A 17205-nucleotide genomic window follows, 5' to 3' on the forward strand; every position below is an offset into this window, starting at 1 on the left:
AAAAAAATACAGAAAAAATTCCTATCAAGTGTTGGAGAATAAGTCAAAAAGTGCATAATTATATACTAAATCGGTTTGACTACTATATTGCATCATTGTTTAAATAGGAAACAATGATGCAATATAGTAGTCAATATCTTTATCTACTGTAGAGGTTTAGTACATTGCAGTGGGCAGCTGTTGCTCTCAATTATTGTGGATGAAACAAATGATCAAAAATTATGACATTGAACAAGATATCATGGTGATTTATTGTGACAATATGAGTGCTATTATTATATCGAAAAATCTTGCTCAACACTCACGTACAAAACACATTGATATCCAACATCATTTTATACGAGAGTTAGTTGAAAACAAAATAATAGTGATGAAACATGTTGAGATGAAGAAACAATTAGAGGATTTGTTCATAAAACCTTTGGATGTACAGATATTTGAGTACCTTCGTACTTCTTTAGGAATTTGTGCTTTGGACTGATTTCTTTAAGGATTTTTGTTTAGTTTGCGTGTTTTTATTTCTTGTTTTTAGTGTTTTTTAGGTTTTCCTTTTACTTTGAAAATCTTTTGATTTTCTTTTTTGTTTCTAGTTCTAGATTGTATATGAGTTATTTGTTGAGAGTTTTTTATTTAAGAAAAATGGTGCACTTCTAGATTCAAAAATATGCTCTTGATATATAAAATATGACCCTCTCTTGATTATGAGTTATTATAGTCAATTTTGTCATCTTGTAGTATATTGTGTTATTTCTGATTTATTGACTCTCTCGACTTATGTAATAATTAAATTAAATTTAATACACTCATAACGTGTGTATATTCTTAAGTGAGTATGACATCACGAAATATTTTCTTAGATAGCTTACTATTGACTTTGATTTGCACAATTTGACCTTATACTTAGTCATAAGTAACGTATTCATAAAAGATTAATGAAAATGGCTATAATGAGTTAGTGTGAAAGCCATCTTATTTAGAGTCCAGTTTGACTCAGTACATTATTTAAAAATTTTTGGAATATATATCTGTGTGTTTACACTTTGTTCATTATGTACTGCAAAAAAATGGTTACCTACTCATGTGTGAAAGCTATCATTGCACCTATATGGATTCAATTAAAAAAATATATGAAAAATTCCTATCAAGTGTTGGAGAATAAGTCGAAAAGTGCATAATTGTATACTAAATCGGTTTGACTACTATATTGCTTCATTGTTTAAATAGGAAAGTTTATTTAAAAAGATTGTTTCATGTTATCTATGCTCAATTTGCATATATATTTTGTTATGATCAATCAAAATTAATTTAAAATTTGAGTGATGTATTAGAGTTGATCATAATATATCTCTTGATGATTTGATTGATCTGTGTGTGACTTATTTCATTTTATTATCAAATCTATGTCTTGAATCTATTTTGAATCTTTTAGAAGTGCATCTCCAAAAATGTTTTAGAATTTTCTGATTTAAATAAAAAATAAAAAATTTGAAAGCAGTGACTAGAGTGTTCGAATGTGTGGACTAGTGCGTTCGAACGTACTTGGGGGTTCTTTATATATTGCGTCCAAACCTAGGGTTTCATCTTCCTTTTCATCAAACCCTAAAACCCTTTCTCTTCCACTCTCCCAAATCATCATGATCTTCATAGTTTTTACTAACACTTTCACTCTACATTCTCTCACTTTTTGTGAGGTATAATTTGTGAATACTTTCTTATTTTTTGATTCAAATTAGCCTCTTGATCTTGGTTGATTTCGTGCGTTTTCAAGTTTTGATTAGGATAGAGTTTTCAACTTCATGTTTCTTGAGCGATTGAACATGACAAACTTGCTTTTTCTAATGGAATATGAATTTCTCTTAGGGCTTTCATGGTGTCTTGGATTATTTTTATGCTTTGGAAATGTGTTGGATGTTAAGATCTATTTTTCTCTATAGAATGCCTAAAATCCCAGTTGTTTTCAAGAAGCCAAGGCCGCCTTCTTCATCGTCATCTGCCTAAAATTTTCTTCATCAACTACTGTAGGAAGATATAAGCATAACTTTGGAACGCGCCGTATAATATGTGAGAGGCCTGTAGTCATATCAGATTTTGTATCGTTGGGGATTTAAAAGTTATTTACTAAGTGAGGGTGGCTATTAGTATGTAAGATGAACGAGACAGCTTATGTGGAGGTTGTCCGTGAAATTTTTAGCAATGCTACTACTATTTTGGATCAGTGTATATGATCAATAGTCCATGGTGTATCTGTGTATTTGGACTCTGACGTCATTCCTGATGGCGATTTTGAGTATCCTTCCTCTGAGCCTCTTCCTTCTATTCAGACATTTTAATATAGGGGGAAGAGTAGATAGGCAATATGATGCCTCATGCCAAACTGACATCTGTGGCTCGTATGTTACATCTTATTTGTCTCTACAATGTCACTCCAAAAATTCTACATTCTAGTATCAGTTAGGATCGGGCATTTCTCCTTCACGCGATGCTTTCAAGCGTCTCCATTGATATCGCCACCGTTATTTATAATACCATTGTGATAGCTGCACAAAAAGAGGCCCCCCATAAAGGTTTGCCGTTTGGGATCTTCATCACTATAAAAACCTTTGGATTAGATCACCATAAAGAGGAGTCAAGCTCATGATCCACTATCTCTTTACAAACCAACCTCCTCTTCCGTCGCTGAACGTCGATCACACTAGGAAATCTCTTCTGAGGACAGCTCCGATGATGAATCATATAAACCTGAGGGAGAGTTTTAGTTTATGATTGAATAGTTTGATCAGCTTAGCACTCAGGTGCATGACTTACAGTTGGCCATTGATGGGTTTTCTGCTACTACTGCAAAGATACGAGCTGAGCAAGCTTATCAAGGAATAGTGCTTGACTTTGTGTTGTCTATCCTCCATCGCCACTTTCCTCCAAGTGCTTAGCCTTTGAAAACGTCTAAAAAGTTGTCACAAATTGCCAAAGGGGGAGATTGTTAGGTGTTTAGTGTTGGCAATTATGTACAAAATATACTAAGTGTTTCTATACATGTACATGAGCATTTATACAAGTTTTGAAAGTACTTGGATTGAAGAATTATAAGATCAAAGGAGAAAGGTTTCTAAGTTCGCTCCGTGTTCGAATGTGGTGTTCGAACACGCTCTTAGGAGTTCACACATACAGAGAATGCGTTCGGGGCATTCGAACATGAGCACAGTCGTTTGCACATACAAAGAACGCGTTCAGGCCATTGGAACGCGAGCATAGGCGTTCACACATATAGAGAACGCATTCATGCCGTTCGAACGCGTGTAAAATAGGCATTCGCACATACAGAGAACATTTTTCTGCCATTCGAACACAAACAAGGGCCATTCGAATGCAGTCAAGGGCCATTCGAACGCACCTTGTATACGTTCACAACACCTTCACACATACAGAGAAGTGTATTTGCGCATTCAAACACATCCAGTGAAAATCAAGTCACCGTATTCGAATGCACTTGCGCCAGTTCGAATGCACCTGAGAACAAGTCGGGCCGTTCGAACGCACTCGGGCCGTGTTCGAATGCACGGGCTGCGTTCGAATGCACCTGTGAAATATGCAAATTTTAGCCTTTCGTGAGTTTGGATGTGACTTAGATCTGGGTCTATCTTAGTTACATATATAAGCATTGTGATGCCCTAACTCTAGGGTGGTTGGTGAAGGCAATTAAAAGAGAGTTCTTGAGGTTACATCGTTTCTTCTACCAATAAGGTCTATTCTACGACGCATTAAGCTTTCGTTTTAAGGGTCATCTAGAGGAAGGATCAATCTCAATGGCTACTAAGGTTGGATATCAATTACAGGAAACGGTGAGTCGTGGGTTCTAGCGAGCAAGATTGAGAGGAACAAAATTGTGGGGATCAATGGGTTGTTTTGTGAGTTAGTCTTGTAATTGCTACTATTCTAATGATGGGTTTTGATCCGAGTTTGGATCTGTAGTTTCTTCCCGTTTAGGTTTTTCCACATTAAAATCTTGGTGTTCATCTTTACTTTTGTTTTTAAATATTTATTCCGCTTTTACTTAAGCAAAAGGGTGATATCATTGCCGAGGATTTAGATACATACGTGTGTCTAAGTGTTTTTTAGAGCAAAAGCACAAGGCTCTCAAGATGGCAACGAAAGCAAGTTGGGGCAATCGAGATGTCCGATTCGCTTAGAACGCTGCTTGGAAATTCTACGGGTTCAAAGGCAACAGCTGCTAGCACTAGAGCACGACCACCTTTGAGACCTTCTTCTGATGTTAGAGGAGGCACAAAACCCCCCATTCGAACTCTCACACCTGCCTAAGTGTAGGAGCAAAGAGTGAAGGGCATTTATTTTCATTGCAATGAACGTTTCAACCCCAGCCATTGGTGTTCCAAACTAATTAGGAGTGTGATGCTCATCGACGGTCTCGAGGAGGACGATGAGGAGGGTACGGAGAATGATATCCAAGCTGAAATATCGATGCATACAAATTCAGGTACTTTCACGTCGAGGATATTGCAGGTGCACGAACTCGTTAAAAAGTATTGCATGCACATCCTCATCGATTCCAGGAGTACACACAACTTTTTAGACGAGAGGTTAGTAAGGAAGTTGGGCTTGGATACTGAACTGATCGTAGGGTTTGACGTTACTATTGGAGACGACCTAAAACTTCGGGTGGAGAGCTTGTGTTGCCAGGTCGGTATATGGGTGCAAGGACACGACATCATTGTGGACTTATATCCATTGGCGCTGTAAGGAGTGGACATTATCCTTGGCACTCAATAGTTGCAGAGCATGTGGATGAAATTTAAGTAAGGAAACAAAGATGTGCAGTTTGATGGCGTTCGGTCTCTGCCGATTCCAACAATGCAACCGATGGTGGGGCTGACTTGTACGATCAATTTGGCCTATATTCTTCAGTTAAGACCAGTAGGAGATGAGCCTCTTATGAGTTCAGGTACTACAATTGATTTGTTGGACTGTTTGAGGAGCCAAAATAGTTACCACCAAGGCGAAAGATGGACCATCTCATAGTGATTGTGCCCGGGGCTGCACCGGTGAATGTGGGACCATATTGGTATCCACATGTGCAAAAGGAAGTTATCTCCAAGATGGTAGCTGAGATATTAGAGCAAGGCCTCATACAACCAAGTCATAGCTCTTACTCATCGCTCATGCTATTGGTGTAGAAGAAGGACGGGACATGGTATTTTTGTGTCGACCATCGGGCATTAAACACTATCACCGTCAAGGACCAATATCCTATTCCAGTCATAGAGGACCTGCAGGACAAGCTAGTAGGGGCATCCATATTCAGCAAGCTTGACTTGAGGGCCGGGTATTATCAAATTAGAGTTCACCCGACAAATTTGCACAAAACTGCATTTAGGACTTCAGACGGGCATTACGAGTTCTAGGTGATGCCCTTATATCTCACCAATGCTCTAGCTACTTTTCAACACCTCATGAATGATATTTTTCGGCCTCTACTACAAAGGTACGTCTTGGTATTCTTTGACGATATTTTGGTGTACAGCAGGACTAAAATGGAGCATTGGTTGTATTTGAAAGATGTGCTGAATTTGTTGAAGCTAAACCAACTAAAAATTAAGAAGTCTAAATGCCTATGGGGAGTACCACAAGTAGAGTATTTAGGCCACATCATCATAGAGGAAGGAGTGGCGGCGGATCCTCGAAAGGTAGCATGCATGATCACTTGGCCGATCCCTACATCCACCATAGGATTGCAATGATTCTTGGGGCTAACCGGGTATTATCGCCGCTTCATCGCCAGGTATGGCAAGATCGCTGCTTCTCTCACTTCTTTGCTGAGGAAGGACTCTTTTAGATCGACGGATAAAGCCACTATAGCCTTTGAAAACTGAAAACAGCAATGGCAACGCGTCCGTTCTAGCTCTACTGGAGTTCACCAAAATGTTCATCGTGGAATATGATGTGTCGGGAGTTGGCATAGAAGCTGTATTAATGTAAGAAGGATGTCCCATAGCCATTCTTAGCAAGGCTTTATCACAAAAATTCCAGCAATTATCGACCTACGAGAGAGAGTTGTTGGCAATTCTGCATGCGGTGACAAAGTAGAAGCCTCATTTGATCGGTAGGTGATTCATTATCCGAACAGACCAAATGAGCCTTCCATACTTTATGGGACAGCGTATTCACACTCCGGCACAGTAAAGATGGGTCACAAAATTGTTGGGGTATGATTATGAAATTCAATACAAGAAAGGAACAAAAATAGAGCGGTGGATGCACTATCGCGCCAACCCGATACCGCCGAGCTCGTAGCCTATTCTTCTCCTATTTTTTCTTTTCTTGATGAGGTTAGATATGCATGTACATCCGACCTAGATGTTATGAGATTACTACAAAAGGTGTTGGATGATTCGGAGCACCATCTAGAGTTGAAGAATCGAGGCGGGTTTCTGTTGGACCGCGGTGAGTGCATTCGGGTGCCCACAAATGATGGATTACAGTAAAAATTATTGGAGCACTTCCACCAAACTCCAGAGGCTGGTCATGAGGGTGTCTTGAGAACTTATAGGACGATATCATAGAGTTGCACGTGGCCAGGATTGAGGCGGGATATGAGGAGTTTTGTTTGTGCTTGCGAAGTTTATCAAAGGGCTAAGGCAATCACATTGAAACCAGCCAGATTACTATATTCTCTACCGATACTGAACCATATTTGGAAAGACATTTCTATGGATTTCACAGAAGGTCTTCCACTGGTACGTGGTTATTCCGTTATTTTTGTAGTGATTGACAGATTCAGTAAGTATGCGCACTTTTTAACATTGTCACATCTATTTTTAGCCAAGTCAGTGGCTGAAAGTTTTGTTAGAGATGTTGCTCGGTTGCATAGCATGCCATGCATGATTGTCTCAGATTATGATCATGTATTTTTGAGCGACTTTTAGATGGAATTTTTCGATTGTAGCGGATACGATTGAACTTTAGTTTGGCTTACCATCCACAAACGGACGGCTAAACCGAGGTGGTCAATCGAGGCATTGAACAGTACTTGCGATGCTTTGTTGGAGAGATGCCGAGACGATGGTTGGAGTTCTTACCGTGGTTATTCTATTCGAGGTGGTGTATAGGCGCACGGCTCCAACATTACGCGCTTATGACCTAATGCCATCTGCAGATTGGACGGAGATAGACTTAGCTTTGATGGATAGAGACGCCACATTGAGGAGGTTGTGTGCCCATCTTAAACTTGCTCAAAACCGCATGAAGAAAGTTTATGATTGCAACTGTCAAAAACAGGAATTCGATATCGGTAGTTGGGTGTTTGTAAGGGTGCAACCATATTAATAGGTGACCTTGCATCTGATACAAAACCAGAAGTTAGCACATCGCTACTTCAGTCCATTTCAGGTGTTAGAGCGTATAGATCCGATTGCATATCATTTAGAGCTACCTGAGGAGTCGAGAGTGCATCCTGTCTTTCATGTTTTATTACCGAGGGAGTGAATTGGAAATCATGAGGTCGTTGGATCAGTTCTACCGAAACCATTGGAGGAGACAGAGATCGTAGAGCTAATTCGTGTACTTGCTAAGGGCCAACGACGTCATAGTACTAAATTAGATATGGAGATTCTAATAGAGTGGCTTGGCAAGCCATCCGATAAGGCGACATGGGAGTTGGAGATGGACATTTTGGAGTTTTTCCCCGAATGTACACCTTGAGGACAAGATAGAGGAAGCGTGGTGAGTTAGAGTCTTTTCTTATTACATTAGTTATTTGTTTTTATTAAAAAAAAATTTTTGTAGGTCGCGTTCGAACGCAGAAGGGGATGCGTTCGAACGCCTTTGCGAACGCCTGCATTAGGTTCGTAAAAACAAAGAACACGAAATATGCGCGTTCGAATGTCTACATCAGGTTTGTATTGACAGAGAACGCTTTTTATGCGTTCAAAAGCGGTTGAGCGCGTTCGAATGCAATCGGTGAGAGTCCACTATAATTATGGTTAATAATTGTTATTTTGGCTTGTTGTCTAGCCTCTATAAAGGTATGGATGGCAGCCAAATTCATTATGCTTAATGAATATTGGTTTCTTTCCTCCTCTATCCTCTCTCTAGTCTCTCTACCCTAATATCCCTCCTCCCTCTTCACTAACCAGCGCCACTTCCGTTGGCAAGGTCTCTCCTAATTTTTAATCTCTCTCGTTTATCGAGTCCTCTCTGTTCCTTGGGATCTCGACCACTTCTTTCCCTTTGTCTTTGTCCCTTAAACAATATCAACCATCCACCCTCATATTTATTATCATCCATAACCCTAACATCCACTCCACCCGTCACCACCACCGTCATCTGCACTATATCATGATTTTGTCACAGTTGCAATTCGAATATACAAAGGGCATAAATATAAAAAACATAGATGAGGAAGTTAAGGATTGATCTCACTTGGTTTCGTAATTTTTTGACTACGGGAGAATATTTGATGAATATTTCGGGTTGCGCAAACTCCTTGCAATAAATCTAGATCTTGAAACAATCATTCCATAGACCTTATCATACCGAGGCTGCCCCTTTTTCTTCTCTCCTATTGGCTTTACTGCTGCTACTAAAATACTATGTGTACTGTAGCAACACACCCTTCTCTCTCTATTTTTTTAAAAAGAAAACCTCTATAGATCTTAAAGCAATCATTCCATAGACCCTATTATACCGAGGCTACCCCTTTTTCTTCTCTCTTATTGGCTTTACTATTGCTGCTAAAATACTGTGTGTACTGTAGCAACACACCCTTCTCTCTTTATTTTTTTAAAAAGAAAACCCCCTTCTCCTTTCTTCTCCTCCTCCCTTCTTCTCCTTCTTCCTTTCTTCCTCTTCCTTTCTTCTTCTTGCTTACCGCCGCCGAAATCTGCTACTGCGAAAATCTGCTACCGCAGAATGCACCCTTCTTTCTCTTTAGTGTTTTCTCTATAATTTTTTTCTTTTTGGTCTAGTGTATATATATATATATAAGAAGATAATGCACGTTTAGTTAGTTTTTTTTCCTAATAAGATTCTAACAAGGATAAGTGCATTCCCATCCTTATCGTTTTTAATGTTTATCTTTATTTATCTATTTATCTATTTTATTTTATTTTTGGTTATTACATTCTATCCCCCTTAGAAGAAGTTTCGTCCTCGAAAGTTGCACAATTATAATTAAAACTACTACTATGAAGTAGATGAATGTTATATCATTCAAGTAAAATACCAAATTCACTTAACTAATAACGGTAAAGATCTACAATTTAATTAAATTGTGCCAAAACCATCAACTAAATATTGATGGGTACTTCTCTCTTATTTCATCCTTGAGTTCCCATGTAGCTTCTTCAACTGAATGATTTTTCCATTGAATCTTCTGAAGAGGTACTATGCATCTACGGAGTGATTTATTCATGGTATCAAGAATCTTTACAGGCTTTTCTTCATAAGTCATTTCTTCACGGATTTGGAGAGGTGCATAATTAATAATGTGATTTGAGCTAGGCACGTACTTTCGTAACATAGACATATGAAAATAATTATGTACTTCTGCTAGTTTAGGTGGTAAGGCCACCCTATAAGCTACTGCTCCAACTTAGTTCTTTTCTCCTATTATCAGCATAACTTTAGGCAATTAATAATTTCTCTCGAATAGCAGCAATCTTCTGAGTAGCATCTTGGACTAATTTTGGTCCTCATAATTGTCTCTCACCAACTTCGAACCAACAAAGTGGAGACCTGCACTTGCGGCTATAAAAGGAACTCAATTAATGGCAAATAATTATCCCAATTACCTTTCCATTCTAAGGAACAAGCTCTAACATATCCTCAAGTGTTTGAATGGTTCTCTCAGATTGTCTGTTTGTCTATGGATGATAAGTAGAGCTGAAATCCATCGGGTCCCCGAAACTGATTGCAAGCTTTTCCAAAATTTAGACACGAAACGTGGATCACGATCAAATACAATAGATATTGGTGTTCCATGCAGTTTAATAATTTCATTTGTATAATTTTGTGCTAGTCGATCAAGAGAATGAATCATCTTAATAGCAATAAAATGAGCAGACATAGTCAGTCTATCTACAATTACCCATACTGCATCATTGCCAAATCTAGTACGAGGAAAACTTGAAACAAAATCAATAGTGATCTTTTCCCATTTCCACTCCGGTAAAGACAAAGTTTTAACTTTCTTGCAGACCTTTGGTGTTCAATTTTAACTTGTTGGCAAGTTAGACATTGAGCTATATATTTAGCAACGTCTCTTTTCAGACCATTCTACCAAAATTGCTCTCGTAAGTTCCTGTATATCTTTGTACTTCCAAGATGGATACTAAAATCTGAACTGTGAGCTTCAGATAAAATCTCTTTCTTCAGCTGTTCATTAGCAGGAACACATATTCAACCTTGAAATTTTAAGTACTCCCTTTATAGATATTGAAAATTAAGGTACTTCACTCTTCTAAAGTTCTTCCTTGATCTTTTAATACTAAGTGTCATTTTCTTACATTTCCTTGATGCGGTCTAGCAGTGTACGTCTAACTGTAAGTTGGCCATATAGAACTTCAATACCATGTGGTACTATTTCCAAGTCACATCGTCTGAGATCCTCTAAAAGGTGATGTGGAATTGTAGGTGATGAAATAAGTGGCGCTGACGATTTTCTACTTAGAGCATCTGCCACTACATTGGCTTTGCTATGCTAACATTATAATCCTTGATTAACTCCAACCATTGGTGTTGTCTAAGATTTAGCTCCTTCTAAGTGAATATATATTTAAGGCTTTTGTGATCTGTATAGATAGAACAAGATTCTCCGTAAAGATTGTAACGCCCCCGCCCGGCACGGCACGTGCACGCCCACGCGCCCACACAGCACGCGCGGCGCACAAGACAGGTCGGGCGGGGCCCGTCACGCACAGATACTCTCCTGTGCACATACAATCATGACATCATCAAATAACACCTACTAACATATCCATGATTACATAATCCATCACCAAATAAATCATACTCTTAACCAAATAAACCTGTTAGTATATGAATATCAAAGTCCACAATAATATACACTAGATCGCCACATAATCTGGCAGGACCCACACAGGCCACAACAAACCATCAAAATACAACTAAAATAACTAATACAAGGTTACTCTATGATTCGACCTGTATTATACAAATCATTGTCTAATACAAAAGAGTACAAATATCAAATATTGGTACAACTCGATTTCTATATAAACTATCATCTATACCATCTCGCATCTATACACCTCATCATCGCTCTAAAATATCTTCTCAAGTCGCTATCACGTACCACATATCTGAGGGGGTTAGAAAAGAAATAAAGAGAGTCATGAGCAAAAGGCTTAGTGAATAGACCTTACCCCGAATCAGTGAAGCCAAACAGAGAGTAAATCATGTACTGGATAATATGAATCAGAAAGCAGTATGATGTCATGTATGAACATATATATATATATATGTATCCTCAATGACATATATATGAATGAAATCAGTTCTCATGAATGACCATATTATATCCTCAACCGAAATTATATAACATGATGAAATTACCATATAACATCACCGAATATAACACCATATCATGTATAACAATTATGATCCAATGATACTAGTCACAACAATGATGATGCATGATGCATGCCAACTACTAGATAATCATATATGTCAGAGCCAGATATAATTCACATATCTCTCACTATCACAATCACCCGTCTCAACTCTGAATATCATCCACCATGCTGGACTACAGTACCCGGCCCCAAACTCGATACACATCATGTCACAAGCTCAGAGCATACCCTGTCATACGCTAAGAGTATCTCTGTAGATAAATCATACCCTGCCATACGCTAAGGGTATCTCTGAAGAAAGTAATCATACCCTGCCATACGCTAAGGGTATATCAATGATAGTTGTACCCTGTCATACGCTAAGAGTACAACTATCAGCCATCACCATACTCTGCCATACGCTAAGAGTATGTCCAGTACCAGTCCGGACCAGATACCGTTCCAGCCATCACATCACATCACATCACATCACATCACATACACATGTACTTTTATGATTTCCTATACATGATAAATCATATGCATATATCCAGTACGACAACAGATCATACAACTCAGGAATTTAGGTGGTAAAGAAGCCGAGAGAAAAATGATGTAATGCAAACTCCAACCATGTATCTAACACATGCATACTCATGCTAATCTATCATATGCATACTCATGATAGAGATCATCCCGACATAAAACCTTAATAGCATAATCATCTCCAATCATCTCTATATATCACCAATGTACTCATATCCCAGATTAGTCTAATCAAATGCATGATAAAATATATGCTCGACTGAAATCATCTCTATATAAAGTCATATAATCATGCTGGAGGCCAAAACATGCATGTACATAATATATAATAAATCCTAATTTGAGAAAGGGATCTAGGGGATAAGACTACTCACAGTCTGATCAGAAGATACAAACCACGCATCTTTCACGTCCGTCAGGTAACCGAGTGACACTTATCGCTAGCAAGGTACACGGGGTCTCAAATAAGGGGGTTCGGGATGTGAAAATGTTTAAGTAACATAAAGTTAGTTGTTTATCCCATTATAATCAGTTCGAGTAAAATATGATGATTTATTAGATTTTAGAATTTCTACTTGTTTTTATGATTGGCTAGATTTTAATTATAAATAAAATATAGATAAAAATCTAATTATAATTAAATTATATCTTGATTAATTAGGGACTATGTAATCATTATCTTATTTGCTACAAAATAATAATGTATAATAAATTAATAGAGTTACTTAAAAATGTATATTATAAGAATATTAGAATATAAATCTAATAATTATAATTTACAAATTTATCTATTAATCTAATATACATATAAGTAAGTAAATAAATAAATATAAGTATTACCTATATTTATGCCTAATTAATCATTAATTATAAAAATTATCATTAATAAAAATACATTGAAGGATATATAATATTATTAAAATAGTTAATGTCTAAATAATCTATTTGCATTAATTAAGAAGCAAAATACTTAAATAAATAACATAAATAAACTAATTAATTAATAAATTAATTACAACTGCCATCAGTGCTGGGCTCGGCCCAGCACTATCTGCTACAGTGCTGGGCCGAGCCCAACACTGTGCAGAAAGAGAAAAGAGGAGCTGAGGAAGAAGGAGAAAAAGAAAGAAAGAAGGAAAGAAAGAAGAAGAAGAAGAAGAAGAACAGAAGAGAAAGAGAAGAAAGAGGGGAGGTGAGGGAGGCGGTTGCGGACCCGGGCCAGCGGGGAGGGCACCGGCCGCTGCTGGCCAGCCAGCGGTCGGCCTCTCGCCGGTGGCTCGGCTCCGACAAGCCCACCCGCGGGCAAGAAAGAGAGAGAGAGAGAGAGAGAGGAGCTCACCGGCGCTCGTGGAGGTGGCGACGGCGACGACCGGCCTCGGCAAGAGAGAGAGATAGAGAGAGAGCCTCGAGAGAGAGAGAGAGATAGAGAGAGATTTAAAGAAAGAGAGAGGGAAGGCGGTGGAGGAGGAGTAGTGGCGGCACCGGGGCCCGCCGGGGCCCACCGCGGCCAGCTGGCCGCAGCCAGTTGGCTGCGGCAGCGGCCGCAAGCGCGTGGCGCCCCACCAAGCTGCATGAGCAGCTGGCATGGGCACGAGGCCGGCCACAGTGTAGCCGGTCGCGTCGTGCCCATGATTTTTTTTTTTTTTTTTTTTTTTGGGATTGGGTTGTTACAAAGATAATGATGCCAAATTTTAAGAGCAAAAATAATTGCCGCCAACTCCATGAATGGGATAATTTTTTCATGAGCCTTTAACTGTTGGGATGCATAAGCAATAACTTTATCATTCTGCATAAGTACACAACCTAATCCATGTCGTGAAGCATTACTGTAAATGACGAAATTGCCACCCACAGTTGGGAGTGAAAGGATTGGTGCTGAAATTAATTTTATTTTACGCTCTTGAAAGCTGCTATTACAATCATCTGTCCATTCATATTTCACCCCTTTTCTAATCAAGTGCGTGAGTGGAAGAGAAATCCAAGAAAAACCTTTTACAAATCTTCTATAATATCTAGCTAATCCCAAGAAACTACGCACTTCTGTTACTAAGGTAGGTGTAAGCCAATCCACCACAGCTTCAATTTTCTTTGGATCAACACATACTCCTTCTTTACTAATCACATGACCCAGAAAAGATACTCTATTTAGCCACAACTCACATTTTTTAAACTTGGCAAATAATTTCTTTTCTCTCAAAGTTTGAAGGACTATCCTCAAATGTTCCTCCTTGCTTCTAGAATAGATTAAGATATTATCAATGAAGACAACAACATAACGATCCAATTGAGGCCTGAATACTCTATTCATCAAATCCATGAATGTTGTCGATGCATTAGTAAGTCCGAAGGGCATAACCAAAATTCATAGTGACCATAGTGAGTCCTAAAGGCTGATTTAGAAATGTCTTCATCCTTGATCTTTAATTGGTGGTAGCCGGATCTCAAATCAATCTTGGAGAAGACTTGAGCTCCTTGCAATTGATCAAATAAGTCTTCAATGCGAACTAAAGGATATCTGTTCTTAATTGTGACCTTGTTTAGCTCACAATAATCAATACAAAGATGCAAAGAGCCATCTTTCTTTTTTACAAATAAGACTGGTGCTCCCGAAGGTGATACACTAGGCCTGATAAAACCTAGGTCTAATAATTCTTACAATTGAGTCAATTCAGCCAGTGCCATTTTGTATGGGGCTTTAGATATTGGTGCAATACTAGGAGTAAAATCTATTGTGAATTCAATCTCACGATCTGGTGGTAATCCAGGAAGATCCTCAGGAAAAATATCACAAAAGTCTGTTAGAATTGAAAGGTCTTCTATGCTTGGTGTTGAATTTTGCATGTCTACAACAGATGCTACGTAGCCCATACAACCTTTCTTATGTAATATATTAGCATGAAGTGCATATATAATGCTTGTTCGAGAGAACATTTTCTCTCCCTAAAAGAAAAGTTCAGGTTGACCAGGTAAAGTAAAAATAATTTTTTTCTAGCTTACAATCAACTGTCGCATGATGTGCAGCCAAGTAGTCCATACCAAGGATGACATCAAAGTCATTCATCCCTAGAGATATTAGATCCACGGGAAGACACTTGCCCTCAAGTTCCACCATGCAAGATTTGCATACATGGTTTAAACATATAGTACTCACTACTCGTGTAGAAATAACTCGAGAAGTATCCATAACCTCAGGCATGATTAATAACCTATTGATAAATGCAGGTGTAGCAAAAGAATGGGTAGCTCCAGAATCAATAAGTACTTTTGCTGGCATGGAAGAGATGCAAAGTGTACCTTGAACTACAGTAGGAGAGTACTCGGCATCCTCTTGAGTCAAAGCATAAACACGCCCTTGAGCCCGAGGCCTTGGTTTTGATGCTCCGGAGTTGACTAAAGATTTCTGATGCTCAGAGGTAGGTGGTAATCTATTACTTTGTGGTCCAAGATTTGCAGTGGATCCTTGAGTTTGATATTGCTGATTCTGGGGTGCTAAACTCCCTCCTGATGGTGTCTGATAATGAGAAGAAATATGGCCAATCTTTTCGCACTTGAAATAAACACGCAATACTCCATTACAATCAACTCTTATAGAATGCATCAGCTTACATCTTGGGATGGTCCTTAGGGTTTCTGCCTATTGCCACCACTCAAATAGCTTGACATATTCTTTGACTTGCTTGATTGGTTTGCTCGGCTGCCTTAGGTTGGATTAGGATTGGGTTTTTGCCTTTTGGCTTGCTCTTGTTCTCTCTCCAACTTAGCTTCCTCCAAACACCTTTCAATAATCAGTGCCTTAGTGACCAACTCAGCATAAGTCTTACACTCATGAGAAATAGCACGATACTTAATAACAAATCATAATCCATTCTAAAAAATTATCACTTTATCTTCCTCTTTTTCAACCAAATGCAAAGCAAAGCGAGACAATTCGGCAAACTTAGCCTCATAATCTACTACAGACATACTCTCTTGCTTTAGGGTGAGCAATTCTAACTTCTTTTGCTTGAGAAGGGTAAAAGGATAATATTTATCATAAAAGAGTTCTAAAAATTTGTTCCAATTCAATTCAGTTTCCTTTCCTTCAAATTGACATTTCACTGAACACCACCAATTTGTTCCAATTCAATGCAAAGTAAACTTTTTGTTCATTTGTGCATTGTAGGCATTCAAAGATCTTCTGCATTCTCAAAAGCCAAGCCTCTGCCTTAACTGGTTCAGTGGAACCCTTGAAGGATGGTGGTGAACTCTTGAGAAATTTATCAAATAAAGTACTCGCCCCACATTGAAAGACCTAACCCCAGTGGGATGTAAGTGTCTGTGCTATAGTTTGAAAAACATGAAGTATTTGATCAGTAGATGCAGAATTAGTGGCAGGACCTGTAGGCACTTCATTTTGGGTAGTAGTAGGTGCTGGATTGCTATTAGGAACCACTGGCACATAATTTGTTGTAGGGGGTATATCTGTCGGATTCAGGCCAAGCTCAAACTCTTCATTAGCAGTAATATTGCTTGCAGTTCTATCAAAAGGTCACACCATACGTCTTCGTCTAGGAGGCATCGTCATCTCTAAAAGGAATAAAGTCAAACAAACAATAAATATAATGACACATTTCTTTTCTATTATCAAAAATGTTGTATTCTCTTTATATTCTTTCTCTCGGTAATTGAGACCAACCTCCACATGACTCTATTAATTATATTATTTTTTTAAAAAAACGTAAGCTCTGAAACCATTAACTCTCGTACCCTGCTTAGAGACATGATAAGCCATGCAACCCGAGAAAACAATCCCAAGATACATGAAGCCGAAGAATGCAAAATTTATTATAACAAAAATAAAGTCAAAAATTTTAATTCAAAAAAATAATATAACTAAAATAATATCTAGATCATTCATAAGGTTCTACAACTACTAATCTAATATGAAAAGAAAATCTAAATAACTAGAACTAATTCATAGACTCCTATATGGAGGATTTCAATCTTGAGCATGAATTCCATAGTCCAATTTTGAATTACTCTCATCCACTCTGAAAAAAAATAGATATTTAATGTGCTCAAAGCTCAACAGAAAAAT

The 17205-nt window shown here is 38.3% G+C and overlaps 1 protein-coding gene across 1 annotated transcript; it reads right to left on the minus strand.

The window, feature by feature from the left end:
- Positions 1-14780: 14780 nt before the first annotated feature.
- On the minus strand, positions 14781-15726 carry LOC140773189 (uncharacterized). The gene is made up of 2 exons (XM_073115629.1): positions 15126-15726; positions 14781-14983 (listed from the first exon to the last, which is right to left on the minus strand). Exons 1-2 carry the CDS (start codon positions 15724-15726, stop codon positions 14781-14783), a joined length of 804 nt encoding a protein of 267 aa, XP_072971730.1.
- Between the last annotated feature and the right edge of the window lie 1479 nt (positions 15727-17205).

The sequence above is a fragment of the Typha angustifolia genome, chromosome 2 (genome assembly GCF_048772165.1).
Source record: "Typha angustifolia cultivar Huaian chromosome 2, ASM4877216v1, whole genome shotgun sequence".
Classification (NCBI taxonomy): domain Eukaryota; kingdom Viridiplantae; phylum Streptophyta; class Magnoliopsida; order Poales; family Typhaceae; genus Typha; species Typha angustifolia.